General features: G+C 35.3%; 1 protein-coding gene across 8 annotated transcripts in view; it reads right to left on the reverse strand.

Moving 5' to 3' along the window:
- The window catches only part of MAGI2 (membrane associated guanylate kinase, WW and PDZ domain containing 2), a 1,330,046-nt gene that overhangs the window by 313,816 nt on the left and 993,154 nt on the right, over positions 1–23,076 (reverse strand). For all 8 annotated transcript variants that reach the window (XM_038562829.1, XM_038562825.1, XM_038562824.1 and 5 more), the window contains exon 7: positions 6,918–6,975. In XM_038562829.1, the coding sequence (XP_038418757.1) occupies positions 6,918–6,975 (58 nt within the window). The remainder of the gene's footprint in view (positions 1–6,917; positions 6,976–23,076) is intronic.

Genomic DNA, 23,076 nt, shown 5'->3' on the forward strand with positions numbered 1-23,076 from the left:
GGGCATCAGACCTCATCAAGCATCAACCTTACTAGCCATTTGCCCTTGGAGAACTCAATGAAGTCCTCAAAGGATTGGTTCCCTGTTGTAAATATTGTGACTGTCATTTGGGATAATGGATGTGAAAGCACATTAAAAGTTAAAATAGTGCCTTAAACATTACTATTTCTACTATTACTTTCACAAATCCCCAGCTATATAAGATGACATGTACTATAGATAACTATGACAAAAATAACATCCTTACGGATTACTCTGAAACCTCAACCCTTTTGGAAGCCACAGAAACATCAGTCTTTGCTTTATCATTTCAAGGGTTTATGGAATCATTACTAATTCTAAAGGAACAGCAAGCATTCTTTATTCCACACGGCATGCTCTCACCATGAGATTAAATTACATATTTCTTACAAATCAAATAATTTGCCTTAGAATTGTTCACTTTTTGAGGTATATTGTAATCATGAATGAGCTACAGAAGTAATGCCATAAGGAGAAGACTTATCCATATTGTTGGGATACAGAAGATAAAAATAGCATTTATTGAGCACTTATTACATATCTGTTGATTGCTAAACAGCAGCTGTGGAGTGAAACTATCCAGGTTCAAATTCTGGCTCTATTATTTAGCACTTGTAATACTATCTGTACCTCAGTTTCTTTATGAAATAGGATAACAGTACAAACTTTACTGTTTTGTTGTTGTTGTTTTTGGTGAGGATTAAATGAGCTAGTATATGTAAAGCACTTAGAATACTACTTGGCATGTGGTAATTGCACAATAAAAAGTCTTCCTCTCCTCCCTTCTCTCTCCTCCTCTTCTTCATCCTCCTTCTGCATAACCTGTCTACTTGAGATCTCACAGCTGGAAAGCTGCAAGGCTGGTATCCTGTGACACTCTGCAGCCCATCCTTTTGGCTACTAAATGGCAATAATTGATATGACCAAGTGCTATTTACAAGATTTAAAGCTCACTTTAGCATAGAATACCACTGAACAACTTCACCAACAATGGTACTCCAGTTTATTATCTTCTATGTCACAAAATTGTAAGTTGGGGAAAGGATTTCTTTGTTAAATGCCTACTTAAAAAATATCAAGAAAAGTCTGCCAGTGTTTGAAGATCAACAGGAAAAGCTGAAAGTCTGAAAAATTAAACTTTCACTCTTGGAAAAAAAATCTGTAAGAACAAACAGGGTTTAAAAGGATATTCTTGGGGATCCCTGGGTGGCTCAGCAGTTTAGCACCTGCCTTCGGCCTGGGGCGTGATCCTAGAGAGCTGGGATAGAGTCCTATGTTGGGCTCCCTGCATGGAGCCTGCTTCTCCCTCTGCCTGTGTCTCTGCCTCTTTCTCTGTGTCTCTCATGAATAAATAAATAAAATCTTAAAAAATAAAAGGATATTCTTTTCTGTTTATTTCTATTTGGAAATATTTTACATTCATGCTGATTTGAAAAAAAAAATCCTAAAGTTAGGAAGTTTTTCTGGGAAAATTCAGAAAACTACTCAAAGCTATGAAGGAGAAAAACATACTTAAGATAAGATACTGTGCTGGACTCCTCTCCAGCCACCTTCCAACTTGCACCATCATGACGAATACCCATCATTAACTGTGAAATGAATGTGATTTTCCTTTTACATTTAATGTTACATTGAAGATATTATGCAGTATCTTTCAGGCTTTCTGGAATTGTATACAAGTAGCATTTTATAGTAGCAGATGTGTGACATCACATGGAAAACTTGTAAAACCTTTCCATGAAAATCACATCTGTCAGTCCCCACTATCATTTTAACTGTAGTTATATGGTTTGCTTCTCCGTCTGTGCCAGAGGAGGCAGCTTTGCATGAAAGCTGTTCCAGGAAATTGTGTCTTCTGGACTAGCTAGTTAAGCAAATTGTGTAACTGCCATTGAAACCAAAATGTACCCAGCAGACATAATTTCACAAAAGAGGAGAAAAAACCACATTTGTACAAAAGTCACAGCTGTTCAACTCTACATTTTACACTTTTTTCGTCGAATTTTTTTTCTTTTCTTTATGAACAGTGACAGTTACATTTCTAGTTAGTAACTTAAGGGCTTCTTAATACATTGTTAAGTGCTGTACTATTATGGATTTGGTGTCTGTCAGGAAAAATGGGGCTAACTTCCTTCTGCTGTTTCACAGTGGAGGAACTTGGTCCATCTTCCCTGTCTGCAGATGAAATAAGGAAAGATGTTGAGTAGGGCCCATTGTTCTCTAAAATGCAGAGCCGTGTGGCTGCCCCTACTGCTCCAACCAGTGCCAGCATCCCTATGTTAAGGTCCACCCAGTATGAACTCCTCTTCTTTCAGGTCTTGCAAGTCTTAATGCCAGTGATCATCTTATCTAGAGCCACTCTCAAGTTATTGGTAAGAGCTAAAAGCTCAGAATGCTTGGGTCAGAAGAGTCTCTCTGGCTATGTGCAGCAATGACCACTCCTTGTTGGACATCTTCCTGTGACGGTGAAACTGTACTAGAGGTGGGACACAGAGGAAACACTCTAGGGATCCCTCATTCTTCTTAGTGATGAGTCTCAGAGGCTTGTTCACAATATTACAGGTTTTGAATGCTAAATTTACAGGACGATGATTTTGAGCAAGCTCCGGAGTGCCTACGTCTAAATCACAGCCATTCTTTTCAATAATGTGTGATACTAGGTAAGTTACTTACCTTCCACAGCCAGAATTTCCCTATCTGTACACTTAAGACAACCTATCTCATCACTGCTATATTGAGGATTTACAAATGTGGTAAAGATTGTCAAGCACTTAGTCCGGTTCATGGCACATACTAAGCACTCAATAAATGTTAACCATTTTGATGGTGGTGGTGATAATTCTTCTGACTTTTGAATACATTAAAACTATAATCCTTTTTTAAAAAAAATATTTTATTTATTTATTTAACAGAGAGAGAGAGACAGCACACAAGCATGGGAAGCAGGAGAGGGAGAAGCAGGCTCCCGAAGAGCAGGAAGCCCGATGCGGGGCCCAGTCCCAGGGCCCTGAGATCATGACCCGAGCTGAAGACAGATAACTGACTGAGCCACCCAGGTGCCCCTAAATCTATAACCTTAAGAACTGAATTTGCACAGGACAGAATAATGGCAATAGAAAAGTAAAGTTGGTAATAATGGTCAAAAACGATTTAATCTAGGCTTTGCAGTTTCAAATTGTATAAACACTTTCCTGCTACTGATTGCTAGAATTCCTATCTGCTTGTCTCTGGCTGACAAGGAGAAAGAGGTCACGTGCAAGTGTGCCAGAGGTACAGGCTCATTTCAAACTGACATGACCTGCTGACGACAGACTGGCCACTGTGCAACTTCTGCTCCCACTGCCTAGTCTGTTTGAAGAGGGCGGCTGACTACTAAATTAGATTGCTAGTGTTCTAGCACAGGTGTTTCTTTTTGCCACTAGACAGGAACATGGAATGTTTGTCATATTTGGAACCACACCTCTAATTGTGTGAGTGTGTAATTAAACACTCCAAACGATAGCTCTACAGAAAACCCATTATCCATCATTCTTAATAGAATTAGTGAATCAACATTTTAACTACAGATTTACAATGAAGACTACCTTGCGTTGTTACACTAACTGAATATTAGTATTACAAATTTATATGATTCCAAGATACTGACATCAATGCCATCACTACAATTACAGTGTTTTACTTTAGGCACATTACATCTTATATTCATGATGTTTATAATGAAAAGTTGATATAGAAACTTATCTTAAACTAGACTTACTGTTTTTCTGTATAATTAGCTATAAGAGATTGGTGGTCTTTTCCAACATAAAATACTCTGTGCACAGAAAGTGACAAATAACCACTATGTTCACATATGTATTCATATTGTTTCCATCAACAAGACTACTATTTAGAACCAATACATACTTTGTGAAAATAATAGTGTAATGGAGATGCAACTCACGTTTTTTTGAACAGTTATACCACATAAACAGATATTTTCAGTTAAAATAGACAAGTTAAAAAAATTAAATGGACAAGTTGTTTTTGTTGTGATGGAAGGTATCCCTGATTTTAAGTAATGCTTATATTACATAGAATAAATTGAGGTATTTTCATTATTTTGATGAATTTTTTTACCAAAGGACATGTCTGAGGAATATTAGAATATAATTCTACTTAAAATTATCTTTAGGGGCACCCCCGGTGGCGCAGCGGTTTAGTGCCGCCTGCAGCCCGGGGTCTGATCCTGGAGACCCAGGATCGAGTACCGCATCAGGCTCCCTGCATGGAGCCTGCTTCTCCCTCTGCCTGTGTCTCTGCCTCTTAGTCTCTCTCTCTCTCTGAATAAATAAATTAAAAAAAATACTAAAATTATCTTTAGGTTTGAATTATCTGTCTCAATTTTCTAGTTGGTCTGATACACCCCACACATCTAATTATTGGTGTTAGTATATTATGGAATCATGTGATAGAGAAAAAACCATGACAGGTAGTAGAAATGGAGAAAGTTAAAACGACCTCATTCAATAAGACTTGTGTCTATGACATCACAGTCACCTGAAATCTAAAACTGCTAAATGTGTTAATCTGATTTAATGATATAATACATGACTGGTTGAATTATGAACAATTTCTGACTATGACAGTGAATACATGAAAAATGAAGTGGAGAAATATAGACAGAAGTATAATTTAAAGATATAAAGCAAATAAAAGATAATCATTTGAAGTATGAAAATAATGAGGACAACTATCTTTTGGGGTCATAGCTAGTGTCCAATATTTAACTAAAAAGGGTTCACCAGCAGCAGATCTTTCCTTGAAAAACATACACTTTGATGATCAAGAAGGTAGGAAGCATTACTTTCTGATGTGTTGGGTGTTTCACCTTTGTGACAGATAATTAAGGCGGAGAAGAAAGGTTTGAGTTAAATATTATTTTCCACACTGAAGCCAGTTTGGAAACAGTTGAGAACATGGAAGAACAGTCTGAAGAATTAGAATAGAGGGGGGCAAATTTGGCCAGCTGCCTATTTTTATAAATAAAGTTTTATTAGATGGTAGCTAATGCCTCTTCATTTAAGTATTATCTATGATTACTTTCAAATTACAGGGGGAGAGTTGAGTAGTGACAGAGGCCATATGGCCCCCCCCAGAACACTTGTATCCGACTCTTACTGGAATTTGCTAATACTAGACTAAAGAAATAATTATTCAATGAGTTCTACAAGGAAGTGTATTAAACATGAGATCTGGTTTGTCACATACCTCAGTTCTCTTTCCTTACATGGAACTACCTTGGCTTTCAGATGTAACAGTCTTAGGCATAGTACAGCCTGATTTAGTGACTTAAGACCAACTAGAATTTACTGAAAACTAGTAATGTTGATAAATTTATCCAGAAGCTGTAGCTATACTATTATTAAAATATGTGTATTTTAATTGATTATTATGATGAGGGGGCCTCACAACTATATGCAAGTGATGTCCTTTTATTTTTGGAATCTGTAATACCTCTAAGCATTTATTTTACTTTTTGGATCTATTGAGTATCCACCTGACATCAGAGCATTAGACACTATATAAGAAAATTGCATGTGGTAAATGAGGTGAATTCACCTTGACTGGAAATGCCTGACTGTGGTGCCAAAATTGGTGCTTTTCCAAATGAGGATGGTGGTCAGAATATCCAAGCTCTTGAGAAAGATGCTCAAGGGCAGGAAGCACCAGGTCTTATTCATCAGTACATTCCCAGCACAAAGAAGGGCTTGATACTTAGTAAAAGCTCAGTGACTATTGTTACCAAAACAATTTAGCAATAACACTATTAATCTCTAATCCTTGACCATCTAGATTATTATTGTTAAATAGAATGAGATTAGAAAAAACAGAGTTAGATCTTGATAAACAATGTGAACACCAAGTTTTTCATTCGCTGCATATATTGGGCAGTACACTTCTCATAAGCAATGCGTAGGCTTTGCTATTCACCCAAATAACATTAACAACATTAAATAGTAGGAGGAATAAAAAAAATATTCCCTATCAGAAAATGGGGTTCTAGAAATGTGACTTGCACATTTAACTTTTGGAAATTATTATTATTATTTTTAAAGATTTTATTTATTTATTCATGAGAGAAACAGAGAGAGAGGCAGAGACACAGGCAGAGGGAGAAGCAGGCTCCAAGCAGGGAGCCCGATGTGGGACTCGATTCCGGGTCTCCTGGATCACAGCCTGAGCTGAAGGCGGTGCTAAACTGCTGAGCCACTCAGGCTGCCCTAACTTTTGGAAATTATGAATATTACTTGATTTCCCTTAATGTGTATATAATTTAATTCCTAATGGGGGCTTTATTTGAAATCAAACAATGGATATTGGGGATAACTCATATTATGCTAAGGAACATTGAAGCAATACAACCTCCATTAGAAAACATAAAAGTCTAAGCTATAGAAAGAATACTATTGATTTGAAATGGGGCCTTAAAAAAAAACATCGAAATTTTATTTCATCCTTCAACTGGAAAGTAGAGCTGCATCATTTAATTGGTTTGGAAATCTAGTTTAATAGAACATTTCTTTTGCACAACTAGTCAGCTCCCAACATTCTGATTGCAAAATGAAGGGCATTTACTTTGATATCTTTAATTATCACTCATTTAGAGGACAGACAGTGTGAAACACTTTTCCAATTGGTGTTTTAGAATCATGAGTCAAAGGAAAAGAATGACAAATTAGCCAGCTGGAGAAGGAAGAGACAGCTAGCTGGTGCTGCTAGAGTCTTTGTGGATATTTCAAAGTAAGATGAAAGGGAAGTAAAGGGGTTGTTAGCTACACATGCTCAATAACTGAAATACTAGCACAGTTTCACAATGTATAAATAACAAATTAGTAGGAAACTTAAAGACTTACTCAACATAGTAAGTGCCATATATGGGATCATCGATTTTTTCCCAGCCATATGGAAGCTCTGGAAAATAAAGAATTACTTCTTTCAGTAAATAAGCAACAGATATCACAATTTCTAATAAAAAGTAATAATACAATGTAATTGTTCATGGATTGCAGAGGTAGTCTACCAAAGTGGAATAAAGCGTTCAGAGTCAGCACCAAATTTCTGACGCATATTGTAGGCAATATAAGCACTGACTTGAAAATTGGCAGTTAAAACACAGAGCTCTCTTCTCTGCAGATAGACTGCTGGGTCTAGCTGTTTATCCCATGCCAAGTGGTAGGATGGCACGTCATCCTGTTATCACCACTCAAAGCAGTACAGAGACAAATTGCTTTCCTGAAAGTGCATACAGGTTTCTTATTTATTTGTATTGTTAAAAGGAGTATTTCAGGATAAAGATCATATTGTCAAAATACATTTCTGAGGATAGCAAATTATTGCTGATGACTGAAACAAAGGCGTTATAAATTCTCAATTGACATCCCATGATTCAAGATAGTTAGCTTGCTGTTCTCTCCACATGGGTCAGAATTTGAATGCTGCCAATATACTCTCTAGGCATATTTTTTTATAAAGTCTAAAATTTTAAATCCACTTTTCTTGGCAATATGATTTATATTTCCCATTCTTCATGGCTAATTTTCACAATACACATTTAAAATAACAATGCTAGGAATGCTTCTTTTTAAAAATCTTTTATTATTTTAAAATTTTTATTTAAATTCAATCTTCCAGCATATAGTATAATACACAGTGTTCATCTCAGTATGTTGTAAATGCTTCTATAGGCACAAACATGCTATTTGAAAACAAGGCTTTGCTTTATGATACTGTTTTTCCAAATACACTGAGCCTTTATAATTATTAAATCCTATAAATATGAATATTATTTTTTAATAGATATTAATTTTATATATGTATATACATACAAGTTATACGTGTATAAGTTTATATATATAAAACTTGGAATCTAAGTAAGATATACTGACATGCTTCAAATGGTATATTTAAAAGCTTTATTTTTTTTTAAGATTTTATTTATTTATTCATGATATACAGAGAGAGAAAGAGAGGCAGAGACACAGGCAGAGGGAGAAGCAAGCTTCATGCAGGGAGCCTGAGAAGGGACTCAATCCCGTGACCCCAGAATCATGCCCTGGGCCGAAGGCAGGTGCTAAACCACTGACCCACCCAGGGATCCCTTAAAAGTTTTATTATTATAGTAATAACACATAACTGTAGACAAGGCATAGTCATAAAAAGAAAATTATAAATACCTGCAATATTGCCATCCAGAGATAACCACTGTTAATATTTTGGTAAATATCCTTTAAATATTTTTAGACATCGATAAATACAAATAATTTTTTAAGAAATTAGATCATATTGTGCATATTATCTTTATAGCCTGATATTTTTACTTAACAAGATACTAAAAGCATCTTCAATGTGAATGAACATTATTGTACAGTATCACTTGAAAGTGGCACAGCAGTGGTCTGTGGTATGGCTAAAGCCTGTTACCTTCTGTAACAGAATATTTGGGACTTTCCAGTTTTCATCTGTTATATACCGTCTGTGTTGGACTTACTAAAACCTAAATCTTCCATTATTTTCCTAGTAATTTAGTAATAATAAATTCCTAGAAGTGGAATTTTGAATTAAAGGGCATATACCTGTTTGTGGCTTTTGATATAAATTGCCAGATTATCACTGCCTCACTCACAGAATAGAACAATTCATAATCTCACTGGGGGTTTATGAATAACTTTGTTTTTCTGTATTGTCAAATTAAATACAAATCTTCAGTTCTTCATCCCAAACTTCAGGTTTGGAAATTAAGAATTTTTTTAATTTTCAGAAGTTAACATGATGCAAATGCCTTGTATTCCAGAAGACTCCAAGCAGAGTCTGGGGAAACAGTTTTATAATCAAACACAAGAGTATTTATTCAATCAAAATGATGTGATTTGCACTAAAAGGTACAAATGAGGAGTACTTCATATCAGGTAGCTCTGTTTTGCTTCCAGAGTGTCCAAGTCAGGTTACGTTTTGCTACTAAATGAGTTACAAAAGGCAGTTTTTAGAGCTTTTGAATTTTTGGATATGCAGATAAAGTACTGTGTATCATTATTTTAAAAACCAAATAAATTGACTTTAAAATGGCAGCTTATAGTTGTTTTAGGTTACCATTTTTGAGTCGTTACCTAGTTCGAGGATTTTTTTATAAGTTTATCCTCAGGCAATTATTTTTTCTTTTGCACATTTGTCATTTTTAAAAGTCAATTCATGAGTTCTTTGCTTATAAAGGATATTAATCCTTTATCAGATGTCACAGATATGTTTTTAAGTTTGTTTTGATTTAATTGTGTTGAACATTTTCTTTAACACGATGTTTTAAATCTTATTTGGCAAATTTCTCAGCATTTCCTTTTATGTGTCTGTCATTGGAACCTAACAAATACTGAAGATATTTTTCTAGTGTTTCTTTTTTTGTTTTAACATCAAGTCTAGGCTATGATTTTATTTATATTTCTTAGATTAGTCATGTCTTAATAAACATAAAAACACCAAATTAGTCCTGTCTAAATAAAGATATAATATCTTCAGAAATTTTTCTTTCAAAAAGATAATAACGGTATTACTGAATATTTATTATGATAAAGGTACTGATGAGCTTGCCATGTGCTAACTCATTTACCCTAACAACAACTCAGAATTTAAAATCCCTGTATTCTGCTTCCAGTGATCTTAACCAATTTAGATATCAATCGAGACACTCTGTTTAGCGCAGCATAAACAACACTTAATTTAGATTAAAGACACTAACATTCCAGATGGTTTTCACCAAATCCCCCAAGCTATTGGAGAATTTGGCTATAAAAAGAAGAATCCATTTGACAGATATCTGCGGAGGGCCCTTTACAAGGAGCTCAAGTGAAAGAATATACAGAGGATAACAATTGATACTATATTTATTATTAATACAGCTGAATACATGGATCCATATTTGTAACAGATTTAATACCATCTCATGAATATAATAATATGTAAAATAATCACACTCACTAATATATAGCTAACATGGTTAGTAAACAGCTAATGGTGTTAACTGTATGTGACTGGTTCTGTCTCCCTTTTTTTTTTTTTTGGCTTATGTCTTAATGGTATTGTTACATGGAAACATTTCATGGTCAAAATTTTAAGATTAATTTTTAATGTAAACTATTTCTTCACTTATTTCTTATCTTTGAATCTTTGAGTAAATTACTAATCCTAAGTAATGCATCCCAAAAGTATGGAGTTAATTGATTCTTGATCTTTGCAGATTGGCAATACAAACTATTTATTTAGTATCCTGCCTTACTTGCCATCACAAAGTATTCATCAGAATTTAGGGGGTGGGATGCCTGGGTGGCTTAGTGGTTGACCGTCTGCCTTTGGCTCAGGGTGGGATCCCAGTTTGGGGATCGAGTCCCACATGGGGCTCCCTGCATGGAGCCTGCTTCTCCCTCAGTCTACGTCTCTGCCTCTCTCTGTGTCTCTCATGAATAAATAAATAAAATCTTAGAAAAAAAGAATTTAAGGGCAATCTGATTTGCTTTGCCTTACATATCCACATATGTTGTTTACTTGCCTGTTCCACATTGCCAAAATAAATTATTAATTCATTACAAAACAAAATATATGTTACCAACACTTATATTCTAAGCACTAAGTACTTCAAGTATTTTTACTATTAATGATCCTTGGCTCACAACTTTTTGGGGGAGGGGAGAGTAATTTATATTAAACATTTTATTTCAGATATATACAAATTGCACTCTTATTTTTAAAAATGTTTTCTACCACATTTGCCCCAAGGTGAGAAGAGATAGATAGAGAAACAATGAGAGCTAAATGCTATGTGCCAGGCATTATTTTAGGTACATTAAGGAAAACAAATCACTTAATCCTCAAAATTGACTTGATTTGACTTGACTTAATCCTAAATTTATAAGATGAGGAAATAGAGATACCAAAAGCTTCTAATAGTTAATAGGTCAATTTTTAAATGCATATGTCTGAATTTGGAGCCTTCATTTTAATTAATTTATTAATTTTTCACTTCTTTTTGAGACAAGATGATACATTATAGCTCTAGTATTCTTTTTTTTTAAAGGAATTTATTTTTTTATTTTTAAATTTTTATTTATTTATGATAGTCACACACAGAGAGAGAGAGAGGCAAAGACACAGGCAGAGGGAGAAGCAGGCTCCATGCACCGGGAGCCCGACATGGGATTTGATCCCGGGTCTCCAGGATCGCGCCCTGGGCCAAAGGCAGGCGCCAAACCGCTGCGCCACCCAGGGATCCCCTCTAGTATTCTTTTATAAAGAGCTGTTACTTCATTTTAAATATCAAAAAGGAATTGATGGATGAATGTTTTGAGAAAACAATAATAGATACACATATCAGTTCATTTGTAAATGTGGTAGAATGGGTGTACAAGTCTACAACCAATGAATAAAATGCTCTGTGTATGTGCATGAATGTGTATGTGTGTGTGTGTGTGTGTGCATATGTGTGTGTGTGTATTCCCCTTAATGATGTTTTCCTGAGTAGCAAAGAAAGGTCAAGGATAGAATGTTAGTGAAAAACCGTAAGATTTTATTCAGTCATAAAAAAAAACAAGTCATAAAGTAAACCTCTTAAGATTATAAGCTGAATAGTATATGTCTTGATGGTAAAAAGTTAAGAAAGTTAGGAATCATCTTGCACTGTTTAAATGAATTATTTGGACTTGAATTAGTTTTAAAAAACCAATTGCTTCTCTTTAAAATTAACAATTGAGAAAAAGAATTTCCAATTTTTTACTATTTGCCCAATTAGGCAAGCATGTAGCTTGGAGCTCTTGGGTCCAGGGTCATTTAGAGTACTGTATTCAACAATACCTGACACATTTGAGAATGATTAAGGTCACACTAATGAAAGAATAACATATACTATGCAACAGGGGAATATAAACACTTGAGATCAACAAGGTTAATGCTGCATTAAAAACTGTTTTAATTGAGATTTTCTTCAGGTCATAGAACCATGGAGCAAATTCAGTGATTAAATATTCCTATCATGATCTACTCTGCAAAAGTTTGTGTTAATGTCGAGATTAACTTGTCATCAGTCCAGCCTGTAAGAGGATCAAAAGATAAGAGGCATCCAGTTATGCCTGAATCCTGCCACAGCCCCCCATGCTATAGTTTTTACTTATTTGATCTTTCCAATTTATTTTTGTTTGTTTATATTTGTTTGTTACGTCCATTTTCATTGCAGAAAACAAAGACTCACAAGAAGAAGTTTTCAGGCTGCAAATAGGAAACTTGTAGAAGCCAAGGACAGTATTTCTTTTGGAAATGGATCCAAACATTGTAAAGATGTAAAAAATCTAGGATACGCTACCTTAAGATAGTTCAGAAAGATCCCTTTTGTCTGACTCATTTTATCTTTTAAACTAAGCCGCTTTTCTCTGTCTCTGTTTTTTTCTCAGGGAATCTGTATCTTCCATCGTGTACTTCCATTTCATTGTGCACATCTTTCTTTTTCACTGACTGTTGTTGCTGCTTTGCTCATCTTGGGTATGTCCTGGAAAGGCCACTTCATATTTGATTCCATGTTACTTTTTATCTTAAGCACTGATAGCGCTATTTGATCTCTGAATTTCTCAATTCTGTAACCTATTTCCCCAAAGGACTCATGAATCCAGCTTATTTTCTTCAAAATAGATTCAAGTTACTTGACCTGGGAGATCAATATAATGGTTGCCTTTGGGTAAAGAATCCACTCACAGAATAATCAGGTATGGCTGGAGGCTGTGCCCTTTTGGTAGATAGAGAGCCACATCTGGCAAAGGCAAATAGAGGGACATTCTCTCTCTCTCTCTCTCTCTCTCTCTCTCTTTTAAGATTTTATTTATTCATGATAGACATAGAGAGAGGCAGACATAGGCAGAGGGAGAAGCAGGCTCCCTCCAGGAAGCCAATGTGGGACTAGATCCCAGGATCCCGGGGTCATGCCCTGAGCTGAAGGCAGACACTCAACCACTGAGCCACCCAGGCATCCCTAGAGGGACATTCTGTAAAATAAGTGGTCAGTACTCTTCAAAAGTGGCAAGGTCATGAAATAGAAAAACAAACTGAGGTTTCATTACAGTGTGAGGGAAACTACTGAGACACAGAAACTAAATGCATTGTAGGATGGGGTCCTAGACCAGAAAAGGGACATTAATGCGACGATTGGCCAATTTAAGTAAGTTTATAGATTAGTTAATAGTCCATATGAATGTTAATTTCCTGGCTTTAGTAATTATAGTTATGAAACATGTTAATGTTAGGGGAAGCTAGAAGAGAGGTACATAGAAATGCTATATATTTTTGCAAGTTTTCTGAAAGTCTAAATTACTTTCAAAATGAACACTGAGAAAAGCTTTTTTTAACAACCCTCCGTATCGATTAGATGACTTGTACTCATACTTCATTAATATTCCATCCAATATGTGTAACACTGAACTCTTTGAATAATGTTAATTTTTTTTTGATAATGTTAATTTTTAAAACAAAAAGAGGATGTAGGATTTTGTATTAATATTCTTTTTTATATTATGCTAATTTTTTCAACAGAAAATTCCAAGATACTTTTATTATTTTTTTAAGATTTTATTTATTTTTGTGAGAGAGAGACTGAAAAAAAAGCACACACAAGCAGGGGGGAGGGGCAGATGGAGAGGAGACTCCCCATGGAGTGCAGAGCCTGACATGGGGCTTGATCCCAGGACCCCAGGATCATGACCTGAGCTGAAGACAGACAACTAACTGCGCCACCCAGGCACCCCGAGTGTTACTGCATCTTGAATCTTACAAGATATAGATTCAATAATATGGTTCAAAATCTGGAGTCAGGCTTTGTTTCTTTTCTGGAGGCACGGTTTTGTATGAGCCACAGCAGGAGTTATGTTAACTCATATAAGGTTGTGTGGAGGCCCATCCTGGTGGACAGCTTAAAATGCTCTCCAAAGCCAGAAAAGCAGATGAGTTTAGGAAGCATACAACATACTAAAATATTAGAAATAAGGACAGAGACTAGAATTTCCTTTAACCATATTTTGGACTAATATTTTTTAAAATTTAGACTCTTACTATTGTGTTTTAGAGGTAATGACACTACAACAGAACATAAGAAACATACAAAGTTTCCCTAGTTCAAATAGTATAGTGTACAATATGTTAATAGCTAATACTCATATTAAAAATATTTTCCTCCAATATTTATTCGATTTTTGTTGCATACATAGTATACAAATTAGAAAATATAATTACATTTTTCTGTAAAAGTTATCTATAACTTTTTTCCAAGTAGTTCTTAGGAGTTTTGGTCATCATTAGGAGTACAAGTGAGTTCATACAAAAGTCCTTAGTGTGAGTTTTTTTTATTATTATTATTTATTCATGAGAGACAGAGAGAGAGAGAGAGAGAGGCAGAGACAGGCAGAGGGAGAAGCAGGCTCCATGCAGGGAGGCCGACACGGGACTGGGTCCCAAGACCTCAGGATCACAACCTGGGCCGAAGGCAGACGCTCAACCGCTGAGCCACCCAGGGGACCCAGTGCGAGTTTTCATAAGAAAAAGAAGGAAGGAAAGAATACTGTGTAAGAATAAAACATACAAAAGATGACCTTTTCTTATTAATAAACTCTTCTTTTCCTGTATTCAAAAATGTATTTGTATTATAAGAATACATTCTGGTTTTTAACACAATCCATTCAATATTGATATATGAATAAATGTGTACTCTATAATGTTTTGGGCATCAAATGGCCCTTTCCTACCTGGAAAAAAGCTAGCAAATATAGATGTGAACTTCTGCAATGCTAGCTTAAAAATGGAAGAATACTGTGATCTATTTGAGATGGTGACAAGAAGTGGTACCTGGAAGGCACGGCACTAAAAAGGAAACTGCCTTTTAGAGATTCAGAAAAAGTCATATGTGGTTTAAGTTTGCAGCTTCATTTGAAGGTCAGAAAGTGATGAACCTAGTGACTTCCTTTATATTCCTAGAGCTTTAGAAAGATCTGGCTGTAAAGTAAGATTTGGGAAGCAAATATATGCTTTGACCTGTGAAATGTACAACACCAGCTTCCTCTTAACCTCTTTAAGTCTATGTGAATCCATCCATTGATCTATCTACTTATTATCATCATCCACTTAAAATTATTTTTTGAAGCATACTGGGCTCTTATAGTGTAAAGCTGACATCTAAATTGAACCTCTCTGCTTACCTTGAAAAGGCATAAATATCTACTAAGAGAGCAATTAAACCACCCATAATGCATACATACAACATAATTAGAAAAGAAAATACAATGAACTCAAAAGCTATATGTAAATAGAGACATAAATGCCCCAAAACAGCAGAGTCAGCTCAGGAGCCCATTCTGAATCAGAAAGGTAGAGAGCATGCAGAAAAAAGGAGAGGGTGCCAGGAGCTGGGCGGTGAAAAACAGACAAAACCACCGTCAGAAAGATAAATTCCCATCCTCAGCAGACCTGGTTGATCAGAATGTAGCTACTGTGGGACTGAATGGAAGGGGTTTGGAAGTGAGCAGAATAAGTAGTCTTGAGAAGGCACTGCTTAAGAAGAGGGAGCTGATGTCAATATAAAATCTTCAATGGAAGAAATGGCCCTTAGAAATTTGATTATGATAGGGGGATCCCTGGGTGGCGCAGCGGTTTGGCGCCTGCCTTTGGCCCAGGGCGCGATCCTGGAGACTCGGGATCGAATCCCACGTCGGGCTCCCGGTGCATGGAGCCTGCTTCTCCCTCTGCCTGTGTCTCTGCCTCATTCTCTCTCTCTCTCTCTGTGACTATCACAAATAAATAAAAAAAAAAATTTAAAAAAAAAAGAAAAAAAAGAAATTTGATTATGATAGGAAAGAAACGTGAAGTAGAAATTAAGCATCTACAGGAACAAAAACAAAATTGAATTCTAGGACCATAAGACATACCAACTACTCTCCCTGGGGGAAAAAAAAAAAGATGTCATTCACTAAAGAATCGTACTTCACAAAAGAAACAGAAGAGGGTGCTCCTAAACTAAGAATGTGACAACTCACCAAAATCCTTTAGTTTTGCTTATATAAAACTGTTACTGCTCATCTATGAAAAAAAATCAAAATCAGTAGAAAATAGCACATAATATTCATACTTTAAGAAATCAGAAATAAGAGTTAAAATGATACAGCTAATGGAAATTTGCTATCCTCTGTCAAAACAAAACAAAACAAAACCACAAACGAGGAAATTGTAATGAATCTCAAGGTATTTTGAAACAAGCATGCATAAACATAGAACAACTTTTTGAATCAAAAATGTAAAAGCTCTGTACAGACAAAAAAAAAAAAAAAAAGATAAAGTTGACCAAAATGAGAAAATACATTTTTACAAAAATGTCATTTGGAATTCAAACTAAATTGTAAGCTGCCCAAGGAATATAGATTTAATTGAAAATATAGTGGGGATTATAGGGGAAAGACATGACAATAGTCAAGAGAACAAAATGAGATAATCAAAAGGTAAAAGAATCAGAAAATAGTCATTAATACAGAAGATAAAGATAATCCAGTATATGTATAATTGGAATATATGAAGAAGAAGAAAATAATAAAATACTTGAAACTATATAATCCAGAAATAAAGTAACTATGCCTATTTGTTGCAATGGCTCCCCATGTACTTGGAACATTGTCCCAGAACAGTCAAATTCAAGAAATATACCAGTTAGCCATTAGACTTAACAGACTGAAGAAAAACTGGCTAAAAGATAAATTCCTTACAATGGCAAAAAATCAAATTGATATCACATTTCAGGAACAACATACACAGCTAGACAATAGTGAAGCAGCATTATGAAGAATCTCAAAGAAACGGTGAACCAAATTTTATATCATGCCAATTTATCTTTCAAGTGTCAACACACACACACACACATACACATAAGTACACAAATTTAACATATTCAAGAACTCAGGGGAGTACTGTATCCAAGACAACTTCCTGAGGTACCTGCTTAATTAAACCAACCTTAATTTAACCAGGAGATGACCAGAGAAAAGGACTAATAGTAAGCATTCAATATATTTGTGGATGTCAATGTAGAACAAAGGTAGGAACGAGGATTAATTGTTGCTTTGGTAATAAGTGGGAGGCACAGAATATCACTTAAAGCTAGCAAGTGAACAAGGACCTTATAAAAGGTATCAGTATAAAGGTAAACATTAGAACATAAATACAGGTTGTTCTCATAAAAAAAACAAAACAAAACAAAACAAAACAAAACCCTGAAGAAAACAGACTACACAGTGAAAAAAACCACAATCAGTAAAACATGATGTGGTCAATAAATATAAAATAATGACAGTTAAAATATAGAAATGAATGCAATTTACTTCTCTTGAGATTTTCTAATTAGCTCATAAAGAAAACCCCCACTCTAAGCTGTAAAGAATAGACACATTTAAACAAAGTAACTCAAAAAAGCTAAAGTAAAGGCTTGGGCAAAGACATAACAGACAGAAAAAAAATAAGACAGCATCTGATAAGTCTTCTTATCAGATTTTAGAATTCAAGTTAAAAGCATTAACTACAATAAGGAACATTATAACAATGAAGGTCACAATTAATAATGAAGATATAATGGTAGATATCTGTATGATAAATAATACAAATCACTTTTATAAAACAGTAACTACAGGATTTGCAAGAAGAAATAGAAATCACTAATAGCAAATATTTAAGACTGTTCCCAGTCTAAGACAGGTCAAGTTGACAAAATGACAGATATTGAAGGACTAAATGTAGTATAATTAACTAGGCAAATCTTTTAGTTTTTCTCCCATCTATTTTTCTAGTCTTATACCTCAGTAATAGAGAATATATATTCTTCTCAAGTACTCACAGAGTATTCTCCCAAATTGTCTATATATTACATTACAAAAAGTCTTCCTACAAAGCAAAAATAATAGCCATCTCTTACCACAATTCAATAAAATCTAAATATTAATAATAAAATCATAACCAAAAGAAGTTTCATCTAGAAATTAAAAACTCTAGGGGCACCTGGGTGGCTCAGTCAGTCAAGCATCTGCCTTCAGCTCAGGTCATGATCTCAGGGTCATGGGATCCAGCTCCATGTCGGGCTCCCTGCTCAGCAGGGAGTCTGCTTCTCCCTCTGCCCTCCCCCAGCCCTGCTCTCACTCTCATTCTCTTGCTTTCTAGTTAAAATAAATTTTAAAAATCTTAAAAAATTAGAAATCAAAAATGCTAAATAAAGAACGTTTATGTCAAAAAGGAAACATAAACTGAAATTGTAGAATGTCTAGAAGCAATGAGAATGAAAACACTAAGCAAAATCTGTTGCGTACAATTAAAACAGTGATCGGAGAAAATTTTATGTCATATATATGAATAAAAATAATGAACGCGAATTCCTAATTCATAAGCTAGAAAAAGAGCAACAAAGGAATTCCTCCAGAATAACAACAACAACACAACACAAAAAAGAACTACAAAAGATAAAGAAAAAAAATCATATGGTAGGTAACTAAAAAAGAGTAACAATAATCAAAACGCTGTTTAATTTTAAAAATAAGCAAAATACTAATTTAAGATTCAAAGATAAGTCACAGAAAACAACGTAAGAAAGATGAAAGGGAAGCAAAAAATTGTAGAATAGGTTGCACAAACCTATGCCCACAAAATTGAAGATCTAAATAAAATGGATAATTTCTTCGGAAAATACAGTTTATCAAGATTGGCCCCAGTGAGGATGGAGAAGCTTAAATAGACCGTTTTTAGTCAATGTACCATTCTAAACTCCAAAGGGAGAAGAAACAAGTGAAACAATGTGACTATTAGTGATAAATTCCTTTATATATAAACTGGGTGTGAAGAAAAGCTTTCTTAGCACTCAAACCTCAGGAATTTGAGTACATGAAAGCAAAAAGGAATCTCTATATCGGCCAAAGTCAACGTGACAAGATACATAACAAACTGAGAGAAAAAGATTTGTAACATATATCAGTGATAAAGTGCTCCTCTCCTTTATAAAGAACTTTTTTTTTTTTAAGACTTACTTATTTATCTTAGAGCACACCTGTGTGCACACAAGTAAGGGGAGGGGTAGAGAGAGAAGAGAAGCAGACCCCCACTCCCACCCTCCAGCTCACGGCCAGATGTGCAGCTCAATCTTATGATCCTAAGATCATGGTCTGAGCTGAAATCAAGAGTTGGCTGCTTAACCGACTGAACCACCCAAGCATTCTCATAAAGAATTTTTAAAATGCAAAGGGAAAAAAAGAAAAAGACTAAAGACTAGATAGGAAAATGTGCAAGAGCCAGTAATAGACAATTCAAAAAAATATTCCCAAATGTCCTTTACACATGAAAAGATTCCCAATTCCCTTATCACAGGAGAACTGCAAATTAACACTATATCGAGATACCACTCTTTACCTATCAGATTGGCACAATTTCATAAGCTTGAGGACACACTCTTTTGGCAGGGTTGTGAAGGAACTGGCCCCCCTCACACCACACTGGTGGATGATCAATATGGTACAACCTCACTTGAGGGGAATTTGGCATAAAATAGACACATTTTACCTTTCGATCCAACAATCATTCCTCTAAGAAATTTCTTTAAAGTTTCATCTTTAACAATATGAAAACCCCCACAAATATCCAAGGTTATTTATTGCAATATTATTTTACTGGCAAACCATGGAAGCAACCTCAATACCCAATCAGAGAGAACAGGTTTAAAATTAAAATCTAGTATACACACAGGGTACACTATTGCACAGCCGCAAAACTTATGAGAAAAATCTCTATGATCTGCTGTAGTGAATTGTAGAATATTTTACTACGCAAAAATATTCCTATGCTTATTTTTGAAAAAAGGGTACACAAGAAATAGAGCCAGAAACTAAACAAACTATTTAATTAAAGGAAGTGGGCATGAACAGTAAAGTTGAAGGGACAGGAAAGGGAATGAGTCTTCTTTACAAACCTCATCAATGTGCTTTTATTCGAAAAAAATAAATAAGTAAAATAAATGAAACAAGATGAAAAAAATACCCTGAAATTGAATAAAACAAAGGCAAATGAACCCAACTATATATGAAATTGCTAACCATGCAGGGTAAAAAAAAAAAAAAAAAAAAAGCAAGTATTAGAAAATTACAGATTTTGGGATCAGGGTTTCATTATACAAAGACCCAGAAGATAAAAGCATTGAGAAAATATCATTGAGGTTCAAAAGGAGAATGACTATATTTATAATGCTGCACAGTCTTGGTATGCTTTCCTGACATCAAGGCTCAGGATACAGGTCTCTGAAGCCTGGGGTTAATTTATATTAGTTCTTATGCCTCTTATACTGGGAAACTTTGTGGGTCTTGAGTTTAGGATCCTCCTTTTTTTTTTTTTTTTTTTTTAAGTTTAGGATCCTCTTGAAACAAAACACTGTAATAACAAAGTTTTAAGAGGATGGGGTGGGGCAAATATTAATTGTAGTGATTTAGACCTAAGGATAGACTAGAATGTACTAATTCAGGTCTCCAGAAAGGACAGTTTTTTTTTTTTTTTTTTTTTTTTTTAAAGAAAGGATAGGTTTGATGAAATTCTCCCCCACTGATAATCATTCTCAAGATGACAGTGGCCTTAGGAGGCCAAAAGGTTCTTGGGGTATTATGGAGGCTGAAGAGGTGGATTCCATTCATTATGAGATCTGCTCTTCTAGGTTACCAGAATCTCAGAACTAATGTAGACAACGGGCACTTGGCTTTCTATGGAATGTAAAGTGTAAAGTTATTGCAGTAGGAAAGTTACAAAAGCCTGGTAACTCCCAGCAGGTGTCTCTTCAAGGAGGGTCTATCAGAGTATTTCCACCTTTTTGGGACCAGAAATGGCATTTTGGCTTCAGGATGCAAGGTCTTATTCACAGATGAGGTAATACATGGATCTTGGCCTATAGGGCTTATAAGCTCAGGGGAGAGGTCAGGTCCAAAGTAGGAGGCTGGAGAGAGATAGCTCTCTTCTTCCTTAGTTGTCATATTTTCCCCTACAGGAAGATCAGTCTGCAGTAAGGGTTGCTCAACGGATTACGCAGCTCCAACGGGGGAGTGCAGACAGGTGGAAGGTGAGGAGCTAAGCAGCTCGTGGCATGCTCTCCCTGGCTAGACCAGTCTCAATAATTTAATTGTTGACTCAGAGTGAACACTGATAAACAATGGAGGCTTCAAGAATTGTTTAGTCATCATTTTCCAGAGAGTCAAGATGAAGACCAGGATAGGTTATGAAGAAAGAAAAAAAAGTCAAAATGTTGCTTTAATTCTCCCCTTTACCTTATCAATGAAGATTTTAAAGATTTAGAAAAAAAAAAAAATAGCCGAGCGAAACGGCTGCCTTTTATCATGGTTTTGGTGGTGGTTGTGGTTGCTGTTTTCTCTTTAGGCCCCTGAAAAGTTTGGCTTTCAATAGGATATTCTATGGTTTTGTACTTCAAAGTGTTCTTGATGAGATCTGGATATATTAGTCTAAGTGAAATTTGCAATTAATCACTGATGGCACTCCCTAATGTATTCTCATAATATAACATATTCTGAGCCCCCTTTTTATTCAAGAAATATTTATTGCTCATCTACTTAAGGGGAAGCAGTGGGTTAGGGTAGGAGGGTACAGGAGGGAGTTTCAATATCCATGGAACTGATGGAAATCAGGCAAAGCCAGCCTTTAAACAAATACTTTCACTAATTATTAATTCATTATATTTTATGATACATGCTACCAGGAGAAATGCATGTATATTTTATTCTACCTAAACCCTCAGGTAATTTTTGAAGAACTTGGAATCACAGGTTGTTACGTTTCATGGGTATAATTCATTACGATGATTTAAATAATCCTAATGCAGTAAGTCAGCAACACACTTGTCAATTGGGTATTTTGGGGTGAATTCACACAACAGATGTCATTTTTTCTAGTGGAACAGTCTTTTTAAATGGAATGAATTTGATATATACAAGAAAGTTCTATTTAAAATCTCCGGGGACAACTAAATATTGAACATCGATACACTTAAGGACTTGGAAAAATGAAATTTAAAATTTACTTATGTTTATTATATTAGATGAGCTGAATTCTACTTAGGAATATGCCCTAATTTCATTTTCTACTTAATATGCAGCCTCAGAGCATTGTTTAATTAAAATGCCACTTAGACCAGTGAAATGGATCAGACTGAGCACAGACCTGGGGTTGCTAACTAATGTCAGAAGGATGAGCTAGGTCTCTGTGATGCTGTTGTCTGATGCACCTCCTACCAAAACTGGGTGCAAGAAGCACTGTGGCAGTTTGATGTGCCATTAAATGGTAGCATCAATGCCGCTTTTGCCATGACACTCATGGATCCTAAGAGACTTGCATGCTTTATGGATAAGCAAGATGGACATCTGTCAAATTGGGGTGATATTGCGTTGTCATAGAGTCTCTACTTCATCTGCTCTACTGAGCTTGGTGATTTTTCTTCCAGAACAAAGAAACATTTGTTCATACATTTTTGAAAAGGACACTTAAGAAAAATCAATAAAAATACTAATTGTCAACATTATCTGGGGAGAGGAAGGAAAAGAGGATAGTTTCCATATTTTCCATCTGTGTTGTGGAATGTTTTTAAACATGAGCAGAACAGGCAGGCTGACCAAGCTCACAGTGCTCAGTTTTATATTTGTTCCAGGTAGAGAAATTATGTACTTCTCAGCAGTACTTGTCACAGATAGATCACAGAGCGTCAAAGGTAGTAAGAGTGGAGAGATAAGGCAGGGAACTGCTTTTCCCATAGCATGAAAGGAGGAGGTTAATATTCAGAGTGTAACTGGAACAATGAGAGTTCTGATTCCCTACCTGGTATTAATCTAAGCCACTACTGCTGCCTATTAAAATTTAATGACAGAAATGTCTGCATATAGACATTAAATTATATTTATAAAGCCAGATGTGTGTGGGGGCTTGCCCAAATGTTCTCTT

This window comes from Canis lupus, chromosome 18, assembly GCF_011100685.1.
Source record: "Canis lupus familiaris isolate Mischka breed German Shepherd chromosome 18, alternate assembly UU_Cfam_GSD_1.0, whole genome shotgun sequence".
In the NCBI taxonomy this organism is placed as follows: domain Eukaryota; kingdom Metazoa; phylum Chordata; class Mammalia; order Carnivora; family Canidae; genus Canis; species Canis lupus.